The 24,827-nt window shown below is 47.3% G+C and overlaps 1 protein-coding gene across 3 annotated transcripts in view; it reads right to left on the reverse strand.

The window, feature by feature from the left end:
- Window positions 1-24,296, reverse strand: part of LOC137433817 (uncharacterized) — a 214,313-nt gene extending 190,017 nt beyond the window's left edge. For all 3 annotated transcript variants that reach the window (XM_068126204.2, XM_068126212.2, XM_068126196.2), the window contains exon 1: window positions 22,607-24,296. In XM_068126204.2, coding sequence (XP_067982305.2) covers window positions 22,607-23,775 — 1,169 coding nt within the window. In that variant the 5' untranslated portion in view covers window positions 23,776-24,296. The remainder of the gene's footprint in view (window positions 1-22,606) is intronic.
- Window positions 24,297-24,827: the final 531 nt, after the last annotated feature.

Raw genomic sequence — 24,827 nt, forward strand, 5'->3', positions numbered from 1 at the left:
TTCGCTTTGGACCAAACCATTTCATGTAAATAGAGGGGGGGGATATAATTTTAGATATAGATATAGTACGGGCAATGCCCTAGTCTTGTATAATGAGGTAACAGGTAACATATGCACTTGGTAACATGGAGATCACCCATTGGCCCAAGGGATGGAGGGGTGTAACTGTTGGACGTTTGTTATTTAATTACGTCCATCAAATCTAGATATCTCAGGTGTATGTCCCAATCAGTGAGGCCAGGATCACGTGTCAAATGAGTTCTTTAACTTCCTTGTCTTCCACTGCTGCTCTGTCTCATCAGCTCCAGTCTCTAGACCATATAAATACCACACCATGCTGCAGGCATGTTTAATGTAGTTGTTGTTAACGGCCTTGTTGCATACCTGCCTGCTCCACTGCTTCAGCATTAGTTTACCTTTCACCAAGCCCAGGTCTACTTGGACCAGGGCAGGGATTACACGTTTGTTTTATTATTGACAAATTGTACTAATATTAGTATTGTTCTTAATATTATTAGTATAATAAATGCTTTGTTACAATGTTATCATTGTTTTTGTTATTTATTTTGTCATAGGAATACCATGCCAGGGAAGGACCTATTACTGCTCTATGCACCTAAGCATGGCGTGTGTTTATAAACATCGGAATTCTTCCGGATTCTTTATAGTTAATAAGCCTAATCATCTCAGGAGATCATAACTAAATATATTCTCATTTTGAACAGGTTACAGGGCTCTGCTGCTCAGCCCGCTGGGGAAGCTTAGAGCTCTTTCATATGGCCTGCTCAAAAGGAATTTTTGACTATGTCAGTACCTGCAGGGGGCGGATTTTTGACCTTCGCCCCGAGCACCACAAACCATCACCACGGCACTGAGTAGAATTTTTAAGTGATTCTTCCCCATTGAGTGATATGGCCAATCAGGTGGAGGTATGCTCTCTACTGAGTGCCGTTCTCGTTAGCCATTGGGATCATCACTTAGGCCTGTGTGATCTGTTCTCTCACAGTGGTCTGCTTGGATCTGACTGTCTTTCCCTCGCGGTCCCTCTGTGCTGTCTTTCCCTCGCGGTCCCTCTGTGCTGTCTTTCCCTCGCGGTCCCTCTGTGCTGTCTTTCCCTTGCGGTCCCTCTGTGCTGTCTTTCCCTCGCAGTCCCACTGTACTGTCTTTCCCTCGCGGTCCCACTGTACTGTCTTTCCCTCGCGGTCCCTCTGTGCTGTCTTTCCCTCGTGGTCCCACTGTACTGTCTTTCCCTCGTGGTCCCTCTGTGCTGTCTTTCCCTCGCGGTCCCTCTGTGCTGTCTTTCCCTCGCGGTCTCACTGTGCTGTCTTTCCCTCGTGGTCTCACTGTGCTGTCTTTCCCTCGCGGTCCTTCTGTGCTGTCTTTCCCTCGTGGTCCCTCTGTGCTGTCTTTCCCTCATGGTCCCTCTGTGCTGTCTTTCCCTTGTGGTCCTACTGTGCTGTCTTTCCCTCGCGGTCCCTCTGTGCTGTCTTTCCCTCACGGTCCCTCTGTGCTGTCTTTCCCTCGCGGCCCCTCTGTGCTGTCTTTCCCTCGTGGTCCCACTGTACTGTCTTTCCCTCGCGGTCCCACTGTACTGTCTTTCCCTCGCGGTCCCTCTGTGCTGTCTTTCCCTCGCGGTCCCACTGTACTGTCTTTCCCTCGTGGTCCCTCTGTGCTGTCTTTCCCTCGCGGTCCCTCTGTGCTGTCTTTCCCTCGCGGTCCCTCTGTGCTGTCTTTCCCTCGTGGTCTCACTGTGCTGTCTTTCCCTCGTGGTCTCACTGTGCTGTCTTTCCCTCGCGGTCCTTCTGTGCTGTCTTTCCCTCGTGGTCCCTCTGTGCTGTCTTTCCCTCATGGTCCCTCTGTGCTGTCTTTCCCTCGTGGTCCTACTGTGCTGTCTTTCCCTCGCGGTCCCTCTGTGCTGTCTTTCCCTTGCGGTCCCTCTGTGCTGTCTTTCCCTCGCGGTCCCACTGTGCTGTCTTTCCCTTGCGGTCCCTCTGTGCTGTCTTTCCCTCGCGGTCCCACTGTACTGTCTTTCCCTCGCGGTCCCACTGTACTGTCTTTCCCTCGCGGTCCCTCTGTGCTGTCTTTCCCTCGCGGTTCCGCTGTGCTGTCTTTCCCTCGTGGTCCTACTGTGCTGTCTTTCCCTCGCGGTCCCTCTGTGCTGTCTTTCCCTCGTGGTCCCTCTGTGCTGTCTTTCCCTCGTGGTCCCTCTGTGCTGTCTTTCCCTCATGGTCCCTCTGTGCTGTCTTTCCCTCGCGGTCCCTCTGTGCTGTCTTTCCCTCGCGGTCCCCCTGTGCTGTCTTTCCCTCGCGGTCCCCCTGTACTGTCTTTCCCTCGCGGTCCCTCTGTGCTGTCTTTCCTTCGCGGTCCCACTGTGCTGTCTTTCCCTCGCGGTCCCACTGTACTGTCTTTCCCTCGGGGTCCCTCTGTGCTGTCTTTCCCTCGTGGTCCCACTGTACTGTCTTTCCCTCGCGGTCCCTCTGTGCTGTCTTTCCCTCGTGGTCCCTCTGTGCTGTCTTTCCCTCGTGGTCTCACTGTGCTGTCTTTCCCTCGCAGTCCCTCTGTGCTGTCTTTCCCTCGTGGTCCCTCTGTGCTGTCTTTCCCTCGTGGTCCCTCTGTGCTGTCTTTCCCTCGTGGTCCCTCTGTGCTGTCTTTCCCTCGTGGTCTCACTGTGCTGTCTTTCCCTCGTGGTCCCTCTGTGCTGTCTTTCCTTCGCGGTCCCACTGTGCTGTCTTTCCCTCGCGGTCCCACTGTACTGTCTTTCCCTCGGGGTCCCTCTGTGCTGTCTTTCCCTCGTGGTCCCACTGTACTGTCTTTCCCTCGCGGTCCCTCTGTGCTGTCTTTCCCTCGTGGTCCCTCTGTGCTGTGTTTCCCTCGTGGTCTCACTGTGCTGTCTTTCCCTCGCAGTCCCTCTGTGCTGTCTTTCCCTCGTGGTCCCTCTGTGCTGTCTTTCCCTCGTGGTCCCTCTGTGCTGTCTTTCCCTCGTGGTCCCTCTGTGCTGTCTTTCCCTCGTGGTCTCACTGTGCTGTCTTTCCCTCGTGGTCCCTCTGTGCTGTCTTTCCCTCATGGTCCTACTGTGCTGTCTTTCCCTCGCGGTCCCTCTGTGCTGTCTTTCCCTCGCGGTCCCTCTGTGCTGTCTTTCCCTCGCGGTCCCACTGTACTGTCTTTCCCTCGCGGTCCGGTCCCTCTGTGCTGTCTTTCCCTTGAGGTCCCACTGTACTGTCTTTCCCTCGCGGTCCCACTGTACTGTCTTTCCCTCGCGGTCCCTCTGTGCTGTCTTTCCCTCGCGGTCCCACTGCACTGTCTTTCCCTCACGGTCCCACTGTACTGTCTTTCCCTCGCGGTCCCGCTGTGCTGTCTTTCCCTCGTGGTCTCACTGTGCTGTCTTTCCCTCACGGTCCCTCTGTGCTGTCTTTCCCTCGCGGTCCCTCTGTGATGTCTTTCCCTCGTGGTCCCTCTGTGCTGTCTTTCCCTCGTGGTCCTACTGTGCTGTCTTTCCCTCGCGGTCCCTCTGTGCTGTCTTTCCCTTAAGGTCCCTCTGTGCTGTCTTTCCCTCGTGGTCCCCCTGTGCTGTCTATCCCTCGTGGTCCCCCTGTGCTGTCTTTCCCTCGTGGTCCCCCTGTGCTGTCTTTCCCTCGCGGTCCCCGTGTGCTGTCTTTCCCTCGCGGTCCCTCTGTGCTGTCTTTCCCTCGCGGTCCCTCTGTGCTGTCTTTCCCTCGTGGTCCCTCTGTGCTGTCTTTCCCTCACGGTCCCTCTGTGCTGTCTTTCCCTCATGGTCCTACTGTGCTGTCTTTCACTCGCGGTCCCGCTGTGCTGTCTTTCCCTCGTGGTCCCACTGTGCTGTCTTTCCCTCGCGGTCCCTCTGTGCTGTCTTTCCCTCGCGGTTCCTATGTGCTGTCTTTCCCTCGCGGTCCCACTGTGCTGTCTTTCCCTCGCGGTCCCACTGTGCTGTCTTTCCCTCGCGGTCCCTCTGTGCTGTCTTTCCCTCGCGGTCCCTCTGTGCTGTCTTTCCCTTAAGGTCCCTCTGTGCTGTCTTTCCCTCGTGGTCCCCCTGTGCTGTCTTTCCCTCGTGGTCCCCCTGTGCTGTCTTTCCCTCGCGGTCCCCGTGTGCTGTCTTTCCCTCGCGGTCCCTCTGTGCTGTCTTTCCCTCGCGGTCCCTCTGTGCTGTCTTTCCCTCGTGGTCCCTCTGTGCTGTCTTTCCCTCACGGTCCCTCTGTGCTGTCTTTCCCTCATGGTCCTACTGTGCTGTCTTTCACTCGCGGTCCCGCTGTGCTGTCTTTCCCTCATGGTCCCACTGTGCTGTCTTTCCCTCGCGGTCCCTCTGTGCTGTCTTTCCCTCGCGGTTCCTATGTGCTGTCTTTCCCTCGCGGTCCCACTGTGCTGTCTTTCCCTCGCGGTCCCACTGTACTGTCTTTCCCTCGCGGTCCCTCTGTGCTGTCTTTCCCTCGCGGTCCCACTGTACTGTCTTTCCCTCGCGGTCCCTCTGTGCTGTCTTTCCCTCGTGGTCCCTCTGTGCTGTCTTTCCCTCGCGGTCCCTCTGTGCTGTCTTTCCCTCGTGGTCTCACTGTGCTGTCTTTCCCTCGCGGTCCTTCTGTGCTGTCTTTCCATCGTGGTCCCTCTGTGCTGTCTTTCCCTCGTGGTCCCTCTGTGCTGTCTTTCCCTCGTGGTCCTACTGTGCTGTCTTTCCCTCGCGGTCCCCCTGTGCTGTCTTTCCCTCGTGGTCCCTCTGTGCTGTCTTTCCCTCATGGTCCCTCTGTGCTGTCTTTCCCTCGCGGTCCCCCTGTGCTGTCTTTCCCTCGTGGTCCCTCTGTGCTGTCTTTCCCTCGTGGTCCCTCTGTGCTGTCTTTCCCTCGTGGTCCCTCTGTGCTGTCTTTCCCTCGCGGTCCCCCTGTGCTGTCTTTCCCTCAGGGGTCCCCCTGTGCTGTCTTTCCCTCGCGGTCCCTCTGTGCTGTCTTTCCCTCGCGGTTCCCCTGTGCTGTCTTTCCCTCGCGGTCCCTCTGTGCTGTCTTTCCCTCGCGGTCCCCCTGTGCTGTCTTTCCCTCGCGGTCCCCCTGTGCTGTCTTTCCCTCGCGGTCCCCCTGTGCTGTCTTTCCCTCGCGGTCCCCCTGTGCTGTCTTTCCCTCGTGGTCCCCCTGTGCTGTCTTTCCCTCGCGGTCCCTCTGTGCTGTCTTTCCCTCGTGGTCCCCCTGTGCTGTCTTTCCCTCGTGGTCCCCCTGTGCTGTCTTTCCCTCGCGGTCCCTCTGTGCTGTCTTTCCCTCGTGGTCCCACTGTGCTGTCTTTCCCTCGCGGTCCCGCTGTGCTGTCTTTCCCTCGCGGTCCCTCTGTGCTGTCTTTCCCTCGTGGTGCCACTGTGCTGTCTTTCCCTCGCAGTCCCTCTGTGCTGTCTTTCCCTCGCGGTCCCTCTGTGCTGTCTTTCCCTCGCGGTCCCTCTGTGCTGTCTTTCCCTCGCGGTCCCCCTGTGCTGTCTTTCCCTCATGGTCCCCCTGTGCTGTCTTTCCCTCGCGGTTGTCAGCTCTTTCACGAGCCTCGATTCAGTATTTAAAAAAAAAAAAAAAAAAAACTCATCAGCTTGACAATGACAAAGGCTTAATAAAAAGAGTGACAAGTACAGATACATTCAAAGTACACCGCCCCCATGCCAAATAATTAAATATCCTACAGCACGGCTTTGCCAGGGCGCCTCAGGCGCCCGGCAATACTGCAGTGCAGCTCATACAGACTGCATTGGGAGGGAGAGGTGTGCAATAATTGATTGATTAATTGTATAATTAAAATCAATAAAAGATTATCACAAAATATTTTCTTAATCAATTGGCTAATGGCATAACTAAACCACTACTGCTTCATCCGAAGATGTATCTTTTAGAAATTTAATTAAATAAATCATTAATAAAAATAATTAATTAATTGATTAATCAATAAATAATTAATCGATTAAATGATTAATCAATAAATCAAAAATATCCTTGATAGCCACATCACTTGGTCACTGTCATGTCCAAATATTAGCTTCCCAGCTCAAAAGGTGCCTGAGATATTGGCCAAATGAGAAAGAAAATAAATAAATGATTAATAATGAAAATAAATAAATAATAATCATTAAAAAATATAATTATTTATCAATTCGGTCACAGAACACATAAACCACCACCATTTCATCAGAATCTGTAACTGAAAAAAAAAAATTTTTTAGTCATGAATCAAATAATTCAATAATTAATCGATTAATTAATAAATCAAAAATAGCCTTTGCAGCCAAATCACCTGGTCATTGGCATGTCCAAATATCAGCTTGCTAACTCAAAAGGTGCCTGAGTTAATGGTCAGAAGAGAAAGGAAATTTGATTAATTAAATAAGTACTTAATCAATCGCTAATAATTAAATAACTCCTCAATTAATGAAATTGATAAATCAAAAAACAAAAAATACCGTTTTTGACAAAGGACTTGCTCACTATTGTGCCGAAATTTCAGCTTCCCAGCTCAAAGGATGGCTGAGATATCGCCCAGACAAACAAACAAACAAACAAGAAAACAAGAAAGAAAACAACCAGAGTGAAAACTGAGTACTCCCTTTCAGCGTGCGTCACTGCCGAGCCCCCTTCGGTGCCCGGCAATGACGATTTGCAATGTCTGGAGATGGCATAGGAAAGGTGTGGTGTGCAATAATTACTTGGCATGATCTGCCCTTTTAGCCTGGCAGAAAGGCTTCGAGGTAAGTACACTCACTTCCAAGCTGTCTTGCCTTAAAGTTTAAACTGTCATCCTTGGTTCGAATTTTGCCAAGCCAAAAAACTGTCATCGGAAGGACATTAAACTGGGCATCCTATCTATGGTGTCCTTCGTGAAGCATAGTCGAGCTATCACCAGCACGATTAACAAATTCTTGCCCTGATCTAAAGAAGGCATTGCATCAGCGGCACAGCTGTGCTATCAACCAACGATGCTACCCTGCAGCTTTGTGTTGCATACGGAAGAAGAAGAATATGTGTTTGTATTTTTATTTTTACTCCAAAAATAATACATTTTGAAATGACAACTGTCATTTGACAAATGACAAAGGTCAATTTTCATCAGGACTTTAGGCAGTATCAGACCGACAATGTGCCAGCCAATCTTCCTATCCTGCTACGATGTATCAGGTCAACTCTGGCATACGCAGACTTTCTCCATCAACCCAACGAATAAAAACATAGGTGCAATACACCTGGCACTCACCTGGTAGAATAAACAAAACCAATTTCAATGGTTGCTGGAAGGCAGGGCAGCATGTAGAATCATACTAACATAATCATAAGACTTTAAATAAACAAAGAAACAAATACCTATTGTGGGGGGAAACCCCACCTCCCCAACCCAATATACATCTTAAGACCCCAATTTTTCTAATACATTGAGCAAACATTGGCACATCATGGGTGATTAAGGTTGTGGTGAAATTTCAACGAAATTGCGTGTGTAGTTTCTGAGAAGAAAGCAAATTATACATATATTTTGGGGGTACAACCCCCCATAAAACCCCAATGGGGCAGTTTTTTTTAATGCCGTGAACAAACTTTGGTACAGCAGGGATGGTGAATGTTGTGGTCAAGTTTCTTCAAAATTGTGTGTGTAGTTTCAGAGAAGAAAGCAAATACCTATTTTGGGGGGTCAAACATGGATACACTTTGACCCCCCATAGTCCCCTTTAGACTTCGATTTTCTTAGTGCAGTGAACAAACTTCGGTACATCACGGGTGATAAAGGCTGTGGTCAAGTTTCATCAAAATAGTGTGTGTAGTTTCAGGGGAAAAAACAAATTCCTATTTTGGGGGGGTTAAACCTGGATCCACTTTGACCCCGGTAAATCCCCTTAGACCTAAAAAAATTTAATGCCGTGAACAAACTTTAGTCACAACACAACAAATATAATTTGTTCCACATTTTGTCGCAATCCCATCCGCAGTTTCAGAGAAGAAGTTTCAAGTGCTTACGGACTGACAGACTACTAATGGACTGACGAATGGAGAAAGCGCCATACAATATCCCCTGAACTTCGTTCCAGGTGAGCAAAAAACGAGACACAATTTGACCTCGCGACATTGACCGATATGCCTCTGCCCAAATTATTACATCATTATACATACTTATACCAAAGTTGATTTAAATCCCTTCAGTTGTTCTCAAGTATCACACTTTTACCTGTCATGACCTCTGACCTTTGACCTCTTGATACCAAAATCTACTCAGTTCATCTTTGCATCATCTATAACAATAAAAGGCAGTGTCCATCTGTCCATCCATCTCCTCCACAACCCCAAAACCATGAAACCTAGCGGCCCCAAACTTTGCATGCATACACCTGGACCTCCAACAGATTGCAAGGATGAAAAGTGAGTGTTTGGGTGTGTTATAACACCCTTTTTGAAGATGATTAGCGAGGTGATCATAAGAAAAAAACTGATGTGGTGGTTTACCAATATGGTGGCCCGCCATCTTGGTCAGCCCACTGCACCTCGCTGGGTTCTTAAGCCACCATTTTGTTTCGGCCTTCTCAAACGTGCCTTTTCTTGGAAACACGATTGATTAATTATCATTGCATAATTGAAGCAACAACAACCAGACTAAATAATGTGCAGATCTGGAGTGAAATCTGGCAAAATTTACCATATCTAGCGATTTTATAACTAAGTGTATATATTCATTTATTTAAGCGAGGCTGTCATTCTCCTTCTGGAGTTAGTTTTTTTTATTCAACTTCATAGTAATTTTTTTTACTTCATTCATACTTCCATGGGATCGGGTGTCACTCCATTGCATGCACTAGCATAGCGAGGGGGCGGGGGGCGAAGGTGGCAGCCTCCCCGAGCAGCAGTTTTGGGAGGGCAGCACTTTTGGTCGGCTAAACATCGCCAACACCGACCTGAGACGCGTTTTTTGAATGAAACCTTTTTTTTTTTAGCAAATGAACACCTTTTTTTGGAGTCGGAACTGCTGTTAAACTCAATTCTGCAGTTTTCATTTTAAAAGTCGATTCAGATTAAGAGTTTGTTGAGTATATCGCATTTTAGTTTTTAACCGTGAGCGGTAATCAAAGGGAGATGCAAAGCGACCCTCCCTTTATATAATGGAACGTTTCTCTGCATGCAGCTTTAACATAACAACAACAACATGCATTTTAAGGCCATTTTCCCTGCTAGAGCGGGGGTTAGCCTTGTGGTCCCCATGACAATATTCTCGATCTTGCCCTATTTTCTGCATCTCTCCTTGTTAACCCCCTTGCCCGCATTTCTTCTTCCACCATCTTTGGCCAAGTCTTTCTCGGTCTTCCACGTCCCCTACTTCCTTCTACATTCATTTCCATCACTCTTCTCAACCAGTCACTTTCATCCTTCCTCAACACATGACCAAACCATCTCAACCTGTTCCTCTTCACAACATCAATCACAGGCTCCATTCCCATCATTTTTCAAAATTCATCATTTGCCTTCCTCTCTCTCAACGATACTCCGCACATCCATCGGACCATTCGCATTTCCACCCTTTCCAACCTTCGTTGCTGCTCGACGTTCATGACCCATGTCTCGCTCCCAGAAATCATAACACTTCTCACGCATGCAGCATACACCTTTCCCTTCAGCTTCAACGACACTCCCCTCCTCATCAGCACGCCACTCAGTTCACGAAACTTCTTCCATGCACATCTCACTCTAGCAACCGTTACCGAGTCTGATCCACCTTCTCCATTCAGCATGTCTCCGAGGTAGCAAAATGTTTTCACACCTTCCAGCTTCACGCCGTCTCCAAGATCAAACTCAACATTTCCTCCACCTGCAGCTCCCTCGGTGCACACCTTACATTTGAATGTAGCTGCCACACTGGTTAATGACCCTCTCAGGCCACTACATTTTGGATGAACCCACTCAGCGCACATTGCACATTGAATGGAGTTCACTCCGACACCCTTCCTGCACACAGCACAGGGCCACTTCCCAGTTCTTTCCACCTCACCACATGCTTTACCACTTGCCATCACCTTCGTCTTTCCGATATTCACCTTCAGACCTTTTGTCTCCATACATTCCTTCCACTTGTTCATCTTTTCCTTCAGTCCATCCATACTTTCCGCAATCAACACCAGATCATCTGCATACAACAACTCCCACGGTAAACCCTCCTTTACGTTCTGAGCCAGCACCTCCATCACAGCTACAAATAGTACTAGTAGTGGAGTTAGTACCGACCCCTGATGCACTCCCACCTTCACCTCAAATTCACCACTGTTCCCATCCTTCGTCCTTACAGCTGTGCGCGCTATTTTGTACATTGCCATCACTACTCTGATCAACCATTCCTCCACTCCTAACTTCCTCATTGCCCATGTCAATACTTTGCGTGGAACCCTATCGAATGCTTTCTCCAGATCAACAAACCCAAGAAACAACTTCTTCCTCTTCTCCATGTACTTCTCCTGCAACTGCCTCACAATAAAAAGCACGTCTGTCGTTCCTCTTCCTGGCATAAATCCAAACTGCATTTCGTCGATCTTCACTTTCTTCCTTATCCTCCTCTCCAACACCCTTTCCAATACCTTCATTCCATGCTCCAATAACTTTATCGCTCTGTACGAGCCACACTCTAGAGGGTCACCTTTCCCCTTGTATAGAGGGACGAGGGTACTCAGTTCCCAATCCACTGGAATGCGGCCTTCTTTCACCGCCAGATTACAGATCTCTGTCATTCTCTTCACACCCCAACTTCCTGCTGCCTTCAACATATCTCCCACAATTCCCGTCCGCCCTCCCGCTTTTCTACTCTTCATTGCTTTTGTCGCTTCCTCAACTTCCTTCTCAGTTATCTTCTCTGCCGGTCCTAAAACTGGGTTACTCTCTATGTTGCCATCCCATTCATTCTCTGTATTCAACAGCATTTCCATATATCTTTTCCATCTTCCTTTAATTCCATCTGGGTCCACAACGATTTGTCCCACTTCATCCTTCAAGCAACTCACCCCCATCACATCACACCTCTCTTTCGCTATCTGCTTTGCAATCCTGAATACTGCTCTCTGACCCTCTTCCGAATCCAAGCGTTCTCCGAACATTTTCCTCCATGCCTCCTGCGCCTTTGCTACCTCTTTCTTTGCAGCCTTCTTGGCTGCCTTATAATTTTCATGCTCTGCTGTTTCTGCTCCCGTACCCTTCGCCTTCTGCCACTCCTTGAACTTCTTCCTCTTCTCCTCAATCCTCTTTCCAACTTCATCATCCCACCACCATGTTTCCGAGTGCCTCGGTGGTCCTTTTGTCCATCCACATTCCTCACCAACGGCTCCCAACAGACTAGCTTTCATTGACATCCAACCACTTTCAAGCTCAACCACATCATCCTCTACCCTACTCAGCCTCTCTTTTAATGCCTCCCTTACTGTCACCTCTTTCAACCTCCACACCTTCATTCTCGGTTGTTACTTCACCCGCCGAGCTCTCCTCGCACCTTTCACCCTTATGTCGCAGACAACCAAGTGGTGCTGTGAAACAGCCTCCTCCCCCGGGATCACCTTTGTGTCCCAGAGGTGCCCCCTATCTCGCCTACGCACCATGAGGTAGTCAACGGTTGTCGTCGACCCACCTGACGTGTATGTAACAAGCTTATTATCCTCTTTCTGGAACTGAGTATTACAAATCAACAAATCAGCTCCATCAGCAAACTCCAAAATCCTTTCACCTTCTCCATTTCTCACACCATATCCGTAACCCCCATGAACTCCCTCAAAACCATCCATACTCCTTCCCACATGTCCATTTAGGTCTCCTCCTACCACAACAACTTCCTCATCTTTCACGTTTTCCATCAGCATCTCTATCATCAGCTTTAACATATATATACCACCGTTTAGAGGCCATTTTTCCCCGCAAGGCGGGGGTTGGCCTTTTTTGGGGACCCGTGGTTGTTGTTGTTTTTTGGTCCCCTTTTTGAAGCAATGTTTTACGGCCGGATGCCCTTCCTGCCGCCAACCCTGTTTGTCGCCTTTTACGACAAGCAGGGAATTACCAGTGAACTGGTACTCAATTTGCCGACCTCGGAAGGATGACAGGCTGAATCAACCCCCCTGGCGTTAATTCAGCGATCGACCGGGATTCGAACCCAGGATCCTTGGATCCTAAGCTGGCACCCTAGCCGCTAGCCCAACACCAGGGTTCAACAAGTACCATCAGCTTTAACATGGGGACTGAAAATACGTTTCTCGGCTTTGACTGGACGAAATCGGCTGCAAATTTCAGAAGTAAATGCTTTGTACATTGAGGTAATATGTTCCAAATTTCAGCAATGTCTGTTTCCACATTTTTTAGTTATATTTAGAAAACCCTCGAAATCACGTTGGTGTCTGTCCGTCCGTCTGCCCAAAATGTGTTGGCGCTCATACCTCAAGGGCCAGACATTGAAACTAGCTGAAACTTGGAATATACATCGGCCAATAGGTCTAGTTAATGGCCTTCAAAACAAATTCCACCTAAGTGCTATAGTTTTTGCTTTAAAAGTAAATACATATAAATATATATACATATGAATGAATGAATGAATGATCGTTTTAAGGCCATTTTACCCCGCTAGAGCAGGGGTTGGCCTTGCGGGCCCCATGACAATCATGATTCCCTGTTTGAGGCAATGTTTTTATGGCCGGATGCCCTTCCTGATGCCAATCCTTAGTCGCCTCTTATGATGCGCAGGGATACGGTGTACCTATTCTAAATCGGGGTACACACCGGGATCATTCATCCCAGCAAGTTGGTACTCAATTTGCCGACCTCGGAAGGATGACAGGCTGAGTCAACCCCCCTGGCGTTAATTCAGCGATCGCCCAGGATTCAAACTCAGGACCATAAGATCCCAAGCCGGCATAAATATATATACACACTTTATAACTCTTCAAAATATTATTACACAAATCTGATATGCTGGCTTAATTGCCTAATGGATAAAGCATCAAACTCCTAAGCTGGGGATTGTGGGTTTGAATCCCATCTGGGTTGAATATTTATTTTATTTTTTTCCTCTTACTTTTTTCAAGTCTTTTATATCTTCTTGAATAAAGTCTTGTACGACGAGCAAATGCATTTTGTTCGTATTTAAAATGTATCTTGTGAAAAATGCCAGAGGCATAGAAAAGGCCCCTTTATATGGGATGTGCCATGTGGCAAACTATAGAAAAGAATGGACATTCCATAGCTTATAGAAAATGTCGAACAATAGAAAAGAAGGGACATTCAAAAAATCTCGTGTGCATGCTGTACTACCCTTGTGTTCTGAGAAGGAACGTCAAGTTCCTGAATGTCCATTCTGAGTGTTCTGAGAATGTCCACAATGTCCATAATAATGCTCTATAAAAGTTCATATAAAGGGGCACCCCACATCTGGCAAATTAAATTCATTTACTTCTTCCTGCAGCAGTATGAATCAAATCGGCACCCCTTTATATGAACTTTTCTGGAGCATTCCTTGGTTCCTCCTCAAAACACAAGGGTAGCAAAGCATGCACACAAGATGTCTTGAATGCCCCATATTTTGTATTGTTTGGCATTTTCTTCAAGCTATGGAATGTCCCTTCTTTTCTATACTTTGCCACATACCCTTATATAAAGGGGCCTTTTCTATGCCCCTGGCATTTTACCCAAGAATGAAATAAAGGTACGAACACCGCCTGGTTGAAGTCCGGAGACTTGTACGAGGGTGGAGGGAAGAGTGGAAGGGGGGGGGTTGGAGGGAGAGTTGTACATGGGTGGAGTAGTGGGTAGGGGAGGTAGGAGGATGTCGGTTCCTGTACATAGAGTCCCGACATGGCAACATGCTAGTGTGAGGTGTGTGCCGTGTCTGTGCAATGTGCGTGACATGCCTGCACAAGGTGAGCAAAGCAGTCTCAAAGTGCAGATCTACTTTGATATAGAAAGTTCATTCTCAGATCTACTGCAATGTATATACCCAAGTGTGGCTCTGGAGTGTTGAAATAAATGATCAAATCTTGTTGTAATATTGTTCAATTCAAGAGCAGTTTCAAAATATCTTTCAGCAGCAGCATTTCACAACAATAACAAGCGTTACGCCTCAGTCCCCCCGTCGGTGAAGTGATGTAAGTGGACAAAGTGGAAGACGCAAGGAAGCCATCTTGGATTTTGACGTGGCGACCCAATTTTCAATAGCGTTCTCCCTTATGCGTAGACACACCCACACACCAGATTAGAAGTTAGTAGTTCGTTTATTTTTCAAGATATTTCGCTCACAAGGTTCAGACATATATATGGTGGCGGCCATCTTGGATTTTGACGTGGCGACCCAATTTTCAATAGCGTTCTTCCTTATGCGTAGATACACCCACACACCAGATTAGAAGTTGGTACTTCACTTATTTTTCAAGATATTCTGCTCACAAGGTTCAGACATACATGGAGGCGGCCATCTTGGATTTTGACGTGGCGACCCAATTTTCAATAGCGTTCTTCCTTATGCGTAGATACACCCACACACCAGATTAGAAGTTGGTACTTCACTTATTTTTCAAGATATTCCGCTCACAAGGTTCAGACATACATGGCGTCAGACATACATGGCGGCGGCCATCTTGGATTTTGACGTGGGTTGCACCCACACACCAAATTCGAATGCGGTCCTTCGCTTTCGCATACATGCACACACGCACACACGCAAGCCCGCACAGACGGACGGACGGACGGACGGGAAAACCAGAGTCCCCCTTTCGCTCCGCGGTGCGAAGGGGGACAATAAACCAAGTAAAACCTACTCTTTTTAGCAATAATTAACACATACGGTTCGTTATGCAAAACGATATAAAATGTCTAAAATGTAAGTGTTCTTTTATCTGATGTACAAAACTCATAGGGAAGAAATAAACATTATGATCCATAGAAAATTTGAAAAAGTCGAAGCAATTCTAAACTGTCCATTGATCTTCAGCATCACATAATCTGGATAACATATGTTTAAATATCAAACATGCCCTGACTATTGTTCTCGATCTTTCATGAAACAATTCCACACTCCGACCATAAACAAGCTGTTTGGCACAAAGAACTCACCAGGCCCAACCGGATCTGTCGTCGACGAGGCAACTGCAGAGATTTTCAAACGGCCGACCAAACCCACCCATCTATGCGCAGCCGTTGTACCGCCATTTATTTTCCACGCGTTTATCAATGTCAAGCACCGAGTCCCCCCTTGTAATAAACGTCACTGTTCATCATCAAAAGGCATCACTCATGAAATGGCTACCAATTTATCAGACATGCGAACAAAGGCCAAATGCAAGTGTCCAGCCAGCAGCCATGCCTCTTTGCGGGTGTCGCACCGGCTTACGGCAGGTGGAGGCGCTATTTTGGTGTGCGTCAGATTTGACATCATTTAACCCAAGCTCCACTCTCCGCCACGAATTTTTTTTAATTTGGCCCAGAATTCACCCACGACGGAATTCCATCTCCTGATGCAAGCAGTACATACCAAAAACTAGAACGACACTCGGTAGAGCGCACACCTCCGCCAGCCTGAACAGTTTGTTCTGTATCCCACTAATAGGCCGGATCTGGATTCGGACCTGAACCAAAATCGAATCGGGTTGTTCTTGTCACCGATCCAACTCGTCCACCAAGTTTAGTCATAACTCGTCCACAACTTTTTAAATATCATGTTATATAATCGCTTTTCACCCGATCTGTCAATGGTGAAGAATCGCTTAAGAATTAAATAATTATCGTATCCAAATCCATATTCAAATCTTCACCAAAATCGATTCGATTCGTCCTTGTCACACACACACACACACACAACCGGTCCACCAAGTTTCGTTCAAATGTGTCCATAACTTTTTGAGATATCGTGCTATGTATCGGTTTTGGACCGATCACTCAATGGTGAAGAATCACTTAGTAAATTCTACCAGCCGGATCCGGATCTGTGTCTTCACCAAAATCGAATCAATTTGTCCTCGTTACATCAACTACCTCTCTGTCAAATTTCGTTTGAATCTGTCCACAACCTTTTGAGATATCTTGTTCACAGACAAACAGACAAACAAACAGACAGGGGTGAAAACATAACCTCCATCCACCTTTGGTAGCGGAGGTAAAAAATCATCGGAGGTAAAAAAATCGTCGACAAAACGAGGCATGTTGTTTAGAGGTTCGGTAAATGATCACTATGTTTGCTTGATGTATCTAGGTTGACACGTTGACAGAATAAAAATACAAAGGTGTTCTGAAGATGAAGTAATGGAGTGATTGCAAGTTTAAAGGGTCCACCTCGACATCGTTAATGCTCCATTGGGCAACGATAGTTATAGACCATGAAAACCTGTTTCAACAACTGCTGTGGCACCGCCATAGGAGGACGGGGGGTGGGGGGCAGAGGGGACAGCCACATTTCACTTACTGAGACAGACAAAATCTGTATCCATAATCTGAAATTTCATGAAAATACGAGATACGTATTTACAAAGAGGCAAATAAATGTGGATTTTTAAAACGCAGATGTGAGAAAAGCCGATGATTAGGAAACCCTTACATGAGGTCGAACAATGTTGAAGTTTGCTTTATCCATGGTGCGGGGGGAACTGTCAAGTTGAAATGATATCATGTGAAGGAGTGGAAAACTCGGAGAACAACAGACCGAAAATGATAGTTTGCCACGAAGGCATATGGGTAAAAAAAAAAGAAAAAAAAAAGTGCTGTGTGTAAACACAAAAGGTAGAAGCAGGAAATAAAAACAATGGGATGAAAGAACAAGCACGCGAACAGAAAATTACAAATAACACGGTTAGCATAAAGTTAAACGAGACACGGGCATCAAAATAAGCAAAACACAATCCAAACGAGAATGAACGAGGAGAAATGAACAAGGAGGAAGGAAGGAACGTGGAGAGCTACAGCCGAAGTGGAGAGTTGGTGCAAACATTTAAATGATGGTTGAAGCTGCTTTGTATATAGTACTGTACAAACCTTGAAGGACATAATAGATTGCTTCATGCTGATAGTGATACGTTCTCTCGTGCTAATCCAAAAGATGCTGACGTCATAATGAGGACAGGTGCACAATTGTCATGCTGTGGAGTTAAAAAAGCCAAGTAAAGATGCTTAGCTGGTGCTGGTGTTGGCTGCTGGTGTTGCTGGATGCTGGTGATGGTGTTGTTGGTGTTGATGTGGCTGATGATGCTGGTGTTGGCTTAGCGGTTAGGGTGCCAGCTTGGGATCCAGGGATCCTGGGTTCGAATCCCGGTCGATCGCTGAATTAACGCCAGGGGGGTTGACTTAGCCTGTCATCCTTCCGAGGTCGGCAAATTGAGTACCAGCTTGCTGGGATGAATGATCCCGGTGTGTACCCGATTTAGAATAGGTACACCGTATCCCTGCGCATAGTAAGAGGCGACTAAGGGTTGGCGTCAGGAAGGGCATCCGGCCATAAAAACATTGCCTCAAACAGGGAACCGTGATTGTCATGGGGCCCGCAAGGCTAACCCCCGCTCTCGCGGGGAAAATGGCCTTAAAACGATCATTCATTCATTCATTCATATGAGCACCTCATCCCCACACCTCCTCACCACATCTCCTCACCACATCTCATCTCATCCCCACACCTCCTCACCACACCTCCTCACCACACTTGCAACAGTTCACAGGTTAGTGTTAAGCAAAGATTGTAGGGGTGTGTAAGACCTATAGACCATGGAGCATGAATTTACATGGTGGATGGTCACCTCAAAAAACGCGTTAAATTAATATCACTTCAAATGCTTTTCCGTTTGGGCTCACAAGATGGCCTAGATCAAGGTACACACATTCGCCTCGAAGCCGTCTAGCCTGGGTTTGAATCCCGACCCAGCTATAAACTGCCATCCCGGTGTTTCACAGGCGGAGCGATTCATCAATGTGTGTGCCGTCCCTTGGATGGACCTTAAACTGGGCACCCCGTCTGCCAGCATCCGTTGGTGGACGTTAAAGATCCCATCGTATCCTTCGTGAAAGGTAGGCGAGCTATCCATCTCCGGCACCATGAACAAATTACAAATTCCTGCACCAACTACTCAGAGTCAAATATCAAGGTTGGCCAGCTGGTTCGTGAAACACTCGGGCCAGAAACTCACCACAGCCAACCACACAGGAACATGGGACTAATTGGGGCCGTTAAAGAAGGAAATACCAGAAATGCTGTTCCTTTTGTACCTAATTTAATCCTTCTTTATATTCTTAATGTTTAAATAAGGTAATAAATATCAATTTTTAATTAGATGTATAATTCTGCCTTGTAATTAGTGGCTGATGGAAAAGGTGGCCACCCTTGCAGTCCTTGGAGTTGTCCGACAGACCGACCTACAGGCCTCCGATTAGCTTTGTCTGCCCAGCACCGCAATAAGGCAATGGTCACTATTATGACAGTTTTCCCATAGTACAAGAACACCTGAGTAAAGCCATCAATCCTCAACCACTAGAAACTTATTTCTTCGGCTACATTGCTCACCAATTAAGCAATTCTACTAAATAAGTAAAACAAATTACAACAAGGCCAACTAATCCTCATAATAAACACCTAGTCAAGAGAAAGGCCCCAAAAAAGGAAGCACTGTGCAGGTGCAAGAAGAAGCACGTCCGAGTGTTAGTAAGGGAAACATATGAAAATCTGTTAACTAAATTGTTACCAAAAAATTTCTTCACCAATATGTTTGTAAAGGTGTGTAATAACATGTGTTAAAATGTTGAAGGTCAACTCCCGTGGGAAACCCAGAAAAAAAGCTGTTGAATTCGGGTACCGAAAAATTATTTTCGAGAATTTTTATTTTTTTTAATCGGCCCTTACGTAACTTATGAGGGGTCAAATAAGGGTTTTTCATGATTCTGAGTTGATTGTTAACATTTATATTTCACCACAGACACTCCTTTGTGGAAAAATAATTTCTAAATATATCTCATTTTCTACTTTGCAGGACATGGAGTCTAGCAATATGGATGAAGACGTTACTCCACCTGTGCTCAATTGCTTCATCTGTGCACGCTCGGATACACCAGCTGAAAGGCTCATACAGGCAACTCCAAAGGGATACTCAACTTTATTGAAACAAGCAGAAACTGTCGAAAATGTTACTGTTGTGGAACGTATGAAGGAGGCTCATAAGGAAGGAAAACTGAGGCACCACCAGAAGTGTAAAAATGATCTGTACAACAACTTTGTTGCAACCACCAAGAAGTCAGCTCAAGCATCAAAAGCAGAGAAAGAGTCATCAAAGTTGAAGAGAAGACGCACTACTTGTGAGTTCAGTTCATCAACTGGCTGCAGTTCTAGAAGATCACAGTCAGTTGACCTCCTGTATAAGGATGTATGCATTCTTTGCAACCAACCAGCCCAGCTCTACAAAAATAATCCAGCACAAGCTAGAAAGAAATACAGAGTGCCAGATAATTTGACTGCAGATACACTGAAGGCAAGCTTGCTGAAGACAGCACGGAGTCGCGGGGATGACTGGGGCACTGAAGTCACTGGACGCCTGGAAGGGATCAACGACTTGGTAGCAGAAGAAACACTGTACCATTTGCGATGCAAACTTATGTTTGCGAGAGGTGACAGTTTGTCCAAGACTGATGAGGAAGGAAAAAGGAAGAGAGGACAGAGGAGTATTGATGAGGAGCGAGAGGCAGTTTTTATTGAATTCTGCGAATGGTTAGACTCAGAATTAGAGCATGGGGTAATGAACATGGACCAAGTCCATGAAAAGCTGCAGGAGTTTGATCAGTCACCAGAGAAGAGCCTTTCTTATTCAAAGCATTGGCTAAAGATAAAACTTCTAGAGAAATACGAAGACACCTTGTATTTCACAACACAGGAAAGAAGGGCAGATGTACTCTGTCTCAAAGATGGCACCGACAATATTCTGCGAGGGCATCATGCTAATCTTGACCATGGAGATGAGAAGACTCAGATCATAAAGACGGCACTCAAGTTCATATCCAATGATATTGCCTTGATTGATTTAGGTCCAAAGTCATACCCCACCACACACAGTATGACTGACATCGATAGTCAGCTGACACTTGTTCCTGCAAGCCTTCAGATGTTCTTGAGACCGATTGTCAAGACAGACGAAAGAGTTGCCGTTTGGGGGCAGAATTTTATTAAGGCCTGTCGACCTCGGTCTGGAGTATTGCCACACCAAATGGGGCTTGCCATACAACTTGATCATAGATTTGGGTCAAAATGGATGCTCAACAAGTTCCACCGGCTGGGATACACTGAGTCTTACACGGAGACACAAAACTACAAATACTGCTTCCTTAATAGTAGGAGTGGAGATGATGTTCCAGATACTTCTGGCACTCTTGACACCATTGTGGAGGAAACCGATGAACAGATCAATGATGAGGTTGCGGTTGATGCTGCGCTTGAGGATCAATCAGTGATGACAGCCAAAGTGCCAGCCAGTGAAAGTGAATTGTCAAGTAATGATCAGGTGGTCTTTATGGAGGTTGGGGAAACAAACAATGCAGTCACTCAGTTTGTTGGAGACAATATAGATTTAAACATTGTCTCTATTCACGGAAACACTCCCTTTCACTCAATGGGTTGGATCGAAGTCACCTCTCCGGCACCACCTTTGCCAGATCCACAGACAACAGCAGCTTTCCCCCGGGTGAAGTTGAAGGCACTCGACAAAGCTAAGATCCTGAGAGGAACGGAAGTAAAGATTATTCCATTTACGAACAGGAAACAGATAGGAACGAACGCGATCATGTTTCTCCCCCTCGCTGAGCTTTCCTCCTCCCTGGCTCATGATCAGCCACTCCTCACTCCAGGTGACACACTCTGGGCAGCGGGGTGGGTGATCAAAGCCAACGATCCTGAGTTCCCACACTCCAACTGGAATGGCTGGATGAAGAGAATCCATGCTAATGATGCAAAGCTGAGCACACAGATCGAGTTCCTCCCAGTTATTGAAGGAGACCCTAATGACCTCAACACCATCTTCACCACTCTGAAAGAGTGCATACGGCACGCTGGGGTCGCTATAGTGACCTTTGATCTTCCGATTTGGAGTCATGATGTCACTGCAGAAACTGCAGTCATGATGTTGTTGAATCTGAAGAAGACATAGACAATGACTGTTGAAACTTCTGACATTGTGAATGAGAAATAACTCTTGAGTATTATATATGTATGTGAAATAAAAGCTACTTTGTGTGTAAATGTAAAAGTGAAAATATAAATGTTAACAATCAACTCAGAATCATGAAAAACCCTTATTTGACCCCTCATAAGTTACTTAAGGGCCGATTAAAAAAAATAAAAATTCTCGAAAATAATTTTTCGGTACCGGAATTCAACAGCTTTTTTTCTGGGTTTCCCACGGGAGTTGAACTTCAACATTTTAACACATGTTATTACACACCTTTACAAACATATTGGTGAAGAAATTTTTTGGGAACAATTTAGTTAACAGATTTGTGAAATATCTCATAAAATGCCCTTACTATGTGACTTGACCCTTTGAGACACAATTACTTAACAATATCAGAACAATTAAAATCACCTCTTCATTTGTGAAGGTAGTGTCTTGTCGATCATCATACGTGCAAGTCGCACCTGCACAGCTGTGGCATGCAAATTATCAAACAACATTGAGCATTGAACAATGCACAACCCCTACATGGAGTATATAGATCGAAGTAGATCTACAATCAACCCATCCATGGAGTATATAGATCGAGGTAGATCTACAATCAACCCATCCATGGAGTATATAGATCGAAGTATATCTACAATCAACCCATCCATGGAGTATATATATCGAAGTAGATCTACAATCAACCCATCCATGGAGTATATAGATCGAAGTAGATCTACAATCAACCCATCCATGGAGTACATAGATCGAAGTAGATCTACAATCAACCCATCCATGGAGTATATAGATCGAAGTAGATCTACAATCAACCCATCCATGGAGTATATAGATCGAAGTAGATCTACAATCAAGGTAAATCTGTGTGCAGACTGTCATGGCATCTGCCATCCCTTCAGGAAAGGATGATGATGGAAATAATCGTGATAAATCCGACAAGGTGGCCCTAACATGAACGACGCCGAGACTCGGTGCACCAGGAAGCCTGGCCGGGTACGCGAGTACGACCTGGAGCAAACAGGACAATTCCCTGTTCCAGCCTCCTGGAGTCACCTTCCTTCCCCACAAGTCACATGGTCTGAAGCTGAAAGGAAAATGCAGATCGAGATGCCAAAGTAAAATAAAAACAATAATAATCCACAAATACATCAGTACCTGTTTGAAAGAGCACCTGGACTTTGGCTCAAAGCCCGTAGAATGAACATCAACATCATCATGATCAACATCATCATGATCATCAACATCATCATGATCAACATCATCATGATCATCAACATCATGATCAACATCATGATCAACATCATGATCAATATCATGATCAACATCATCATCATCATCATCAACATCATCATCAACACACCCATAGACCCTCAATCTACACATCCCAATGCACTTATCAGACTCTCGGAGACATCAGGAGGTCATCGAAGACAGACCGAGCCGCGCTCCTCGGGGTCCACGAACCTGGCGTCCGAAGACGGGCTGTCCTCGTAGTGCTTCTTGCCGTACGGACTGGGCGTCCGTGCGGCGTATTCGTACGGACTGCTCCGATGGGCGAACCTTGGAGACCGCTTCCGCGAAGGGAACGGGCTCGGAGATCGACTCCGGCGGCGGAACGGGCTCTGGTAGTTGGCGAAGGGACTCGAGTCCACTCGGGGGTAATAAGGACTCGAGGAGCGCCGCTTGGAGGCGAAGACCTCGTTGGGCACCCCGGGGCTGTACCCGAAGGTGTGGTAACACCCGTACGGGCTCTCGGCCTTCCGGCGGGAGTTGCTCGGTGAGCGTCGAGCGTGGGGGCTCGGAGACCCCCGGTAAGCCCGTGGAGCGTCCCGACTGCTCTGATGACCTTTGTGACCGTCGCGGTCGGAGCGCCGGGACTTGCCCTCCTTGTTGCGGGACTCCTTGCTGCTCTTGGAGGCTTTGGTGGATGACTTGTCCTCCTTACGCTGCTTGTCCCGCCTGCTCGACGACGAGGTCCTCTGGCTCCTGCCGTTGTTGTCCTCGTGGTCCTGGTGGGGCCGGCGGACCTTGGAGGACTCGTCCTTGGTCTTGTCGCGTCTGCCACTCGTATCCGGAGCGGTCTTTTCCCGCCTTTTCCCGTGCTCACGGTCGTGTTTCTTCGACTCGCGTTCCTTCGACTTGTCCGGCTTCCCTTTAACTTTGACCTTCTCCTTCGACTTGTCCTTGTCCTTCTTCGAAGCGCGTCCGCCGTGGTCGTTGTCGACCCGGGCGGAGCGCGAAGAGGTCCCCGAGTGGCGGACCCGCGTCCGAGCGGGCTCCTTGGGGGTCTTCGGAGACGGACTTCGTGACCGGGACATCTCCTCGGACGGGGACGTGATGTCATCGTACTCGACCAGCGACACGGGCTTGGCAACGACGACCGGGTCTCCGTCCGCCCTTTGGGCACAGGTACTCGCACCTTTCGCCGCGGTACCTTTACTCTTGTGCCTCCTGCGGCCGTCGCTCGCTTGTTGGACCACCTGGCGACCTTCCCCCGACGAAGACGTCTCCGAAAGACCGTCTCGGGTTGCGCGGCGCTCGACGCCGCTCGTTCTCCTCTTATGTTTCTTTCTCCCTCCACCGCTGGTACCGACGGGGCTTCGGGGCCGTCGCTGCGCCTCGGATCCCGGCATGGCCTCTGGTCGCCTCACCCGGCCGGCGTTACCTGTCCTCCACGGCGTTGTCCATGCCGGGAGAGACGCCGCGGCCTGGTGTTTCCGCCGCCGCTGGGACTAGCAGGCCTCGGTCTCCCTGAAGCGTCCCTCCAACGCCACCCCGTCTCTCTCCCTCCCTTTCTGTTCCCTCAACGTCGTGGAATTGGCACTCTTTGCTGTGGCTTGCCGCGCTGAGCCACACTAACGCGGGACAGCCGCCAGCTCTGCGCAGGCCTCATGCTTCGGCCTCCATTTCGCAGCTTTTTCCTACACAAACTTTTGTTCTACTCTTTTGAGGCAATTTTCGCCCTATTATTCATCGATACTCATTTGGTCGTGTATAGCTGTACTTCAGGTTGCTGCAGAGTGACTCGATGAGCCTTTATTTCCCAAACAGAGCGAGGATTAATTTGGATTTTGTCTCCCTACTCTGCTACAAAGCGGAAAATGGACGACAACGCTTCTACCGGAACTTCCGTCACGTCGTTGGTTTTTTTTTTTCTGTTCTTTTTTTTTTTCTCCACACTTTAAAGGACCTCCCCCTCATGAATATGCAAACATTAAGCCACGCCCTGATATTAATGATAGGCGCGGAGTAGCCCAACAGGTCCAATGCAATGAAAAACGCTTTTATCCACACTTTAGAGGACCTCCCCCTCATGAATATGCAAATATTAAGCCACGCCCTGATGTTAATGATATGCACGGAGGAGGAGCCAAACAGGTCCAATGCAATGAAACGCAGTAAGGTACGAGTTGTGATTATAAAAGATGCTTTGTTATTGTATATACAGTATTTTAATGTAAAGCTTGATGTTGAAGTCCTTTTAGTTAAAGGGAAAAAAATGAGCATTGATCCCTGCAATGGTGTCTATAATACTCCAGTCTACGGATCCCCGTGTTTATATCGACACATGGCTTTATTGGCAATGTAGATTCGGAAATGTACATTGCAGTACAGTACAGTACAGTACAGTAGAGATGTTCGCTCGAGGGGACATAACTGCTGTATTCCCGAGAAAGTTTAGCAA

The sequence above is a fragment of the Myxine glutinosa genome, chromosome 1, assembly GCF_964187855.1.
Source record: "Myxine glutinosa chromosome 1, kmMyxGlut1.1, whole genome shotgun sequence".
NCBI classification, from domain to species: domain Eukaryota; kingdom Metazoa; phylum Chordata; class Myxini; order Myxiniformes; family Myxinidae; genus Myxine; species Myxine glutinosa.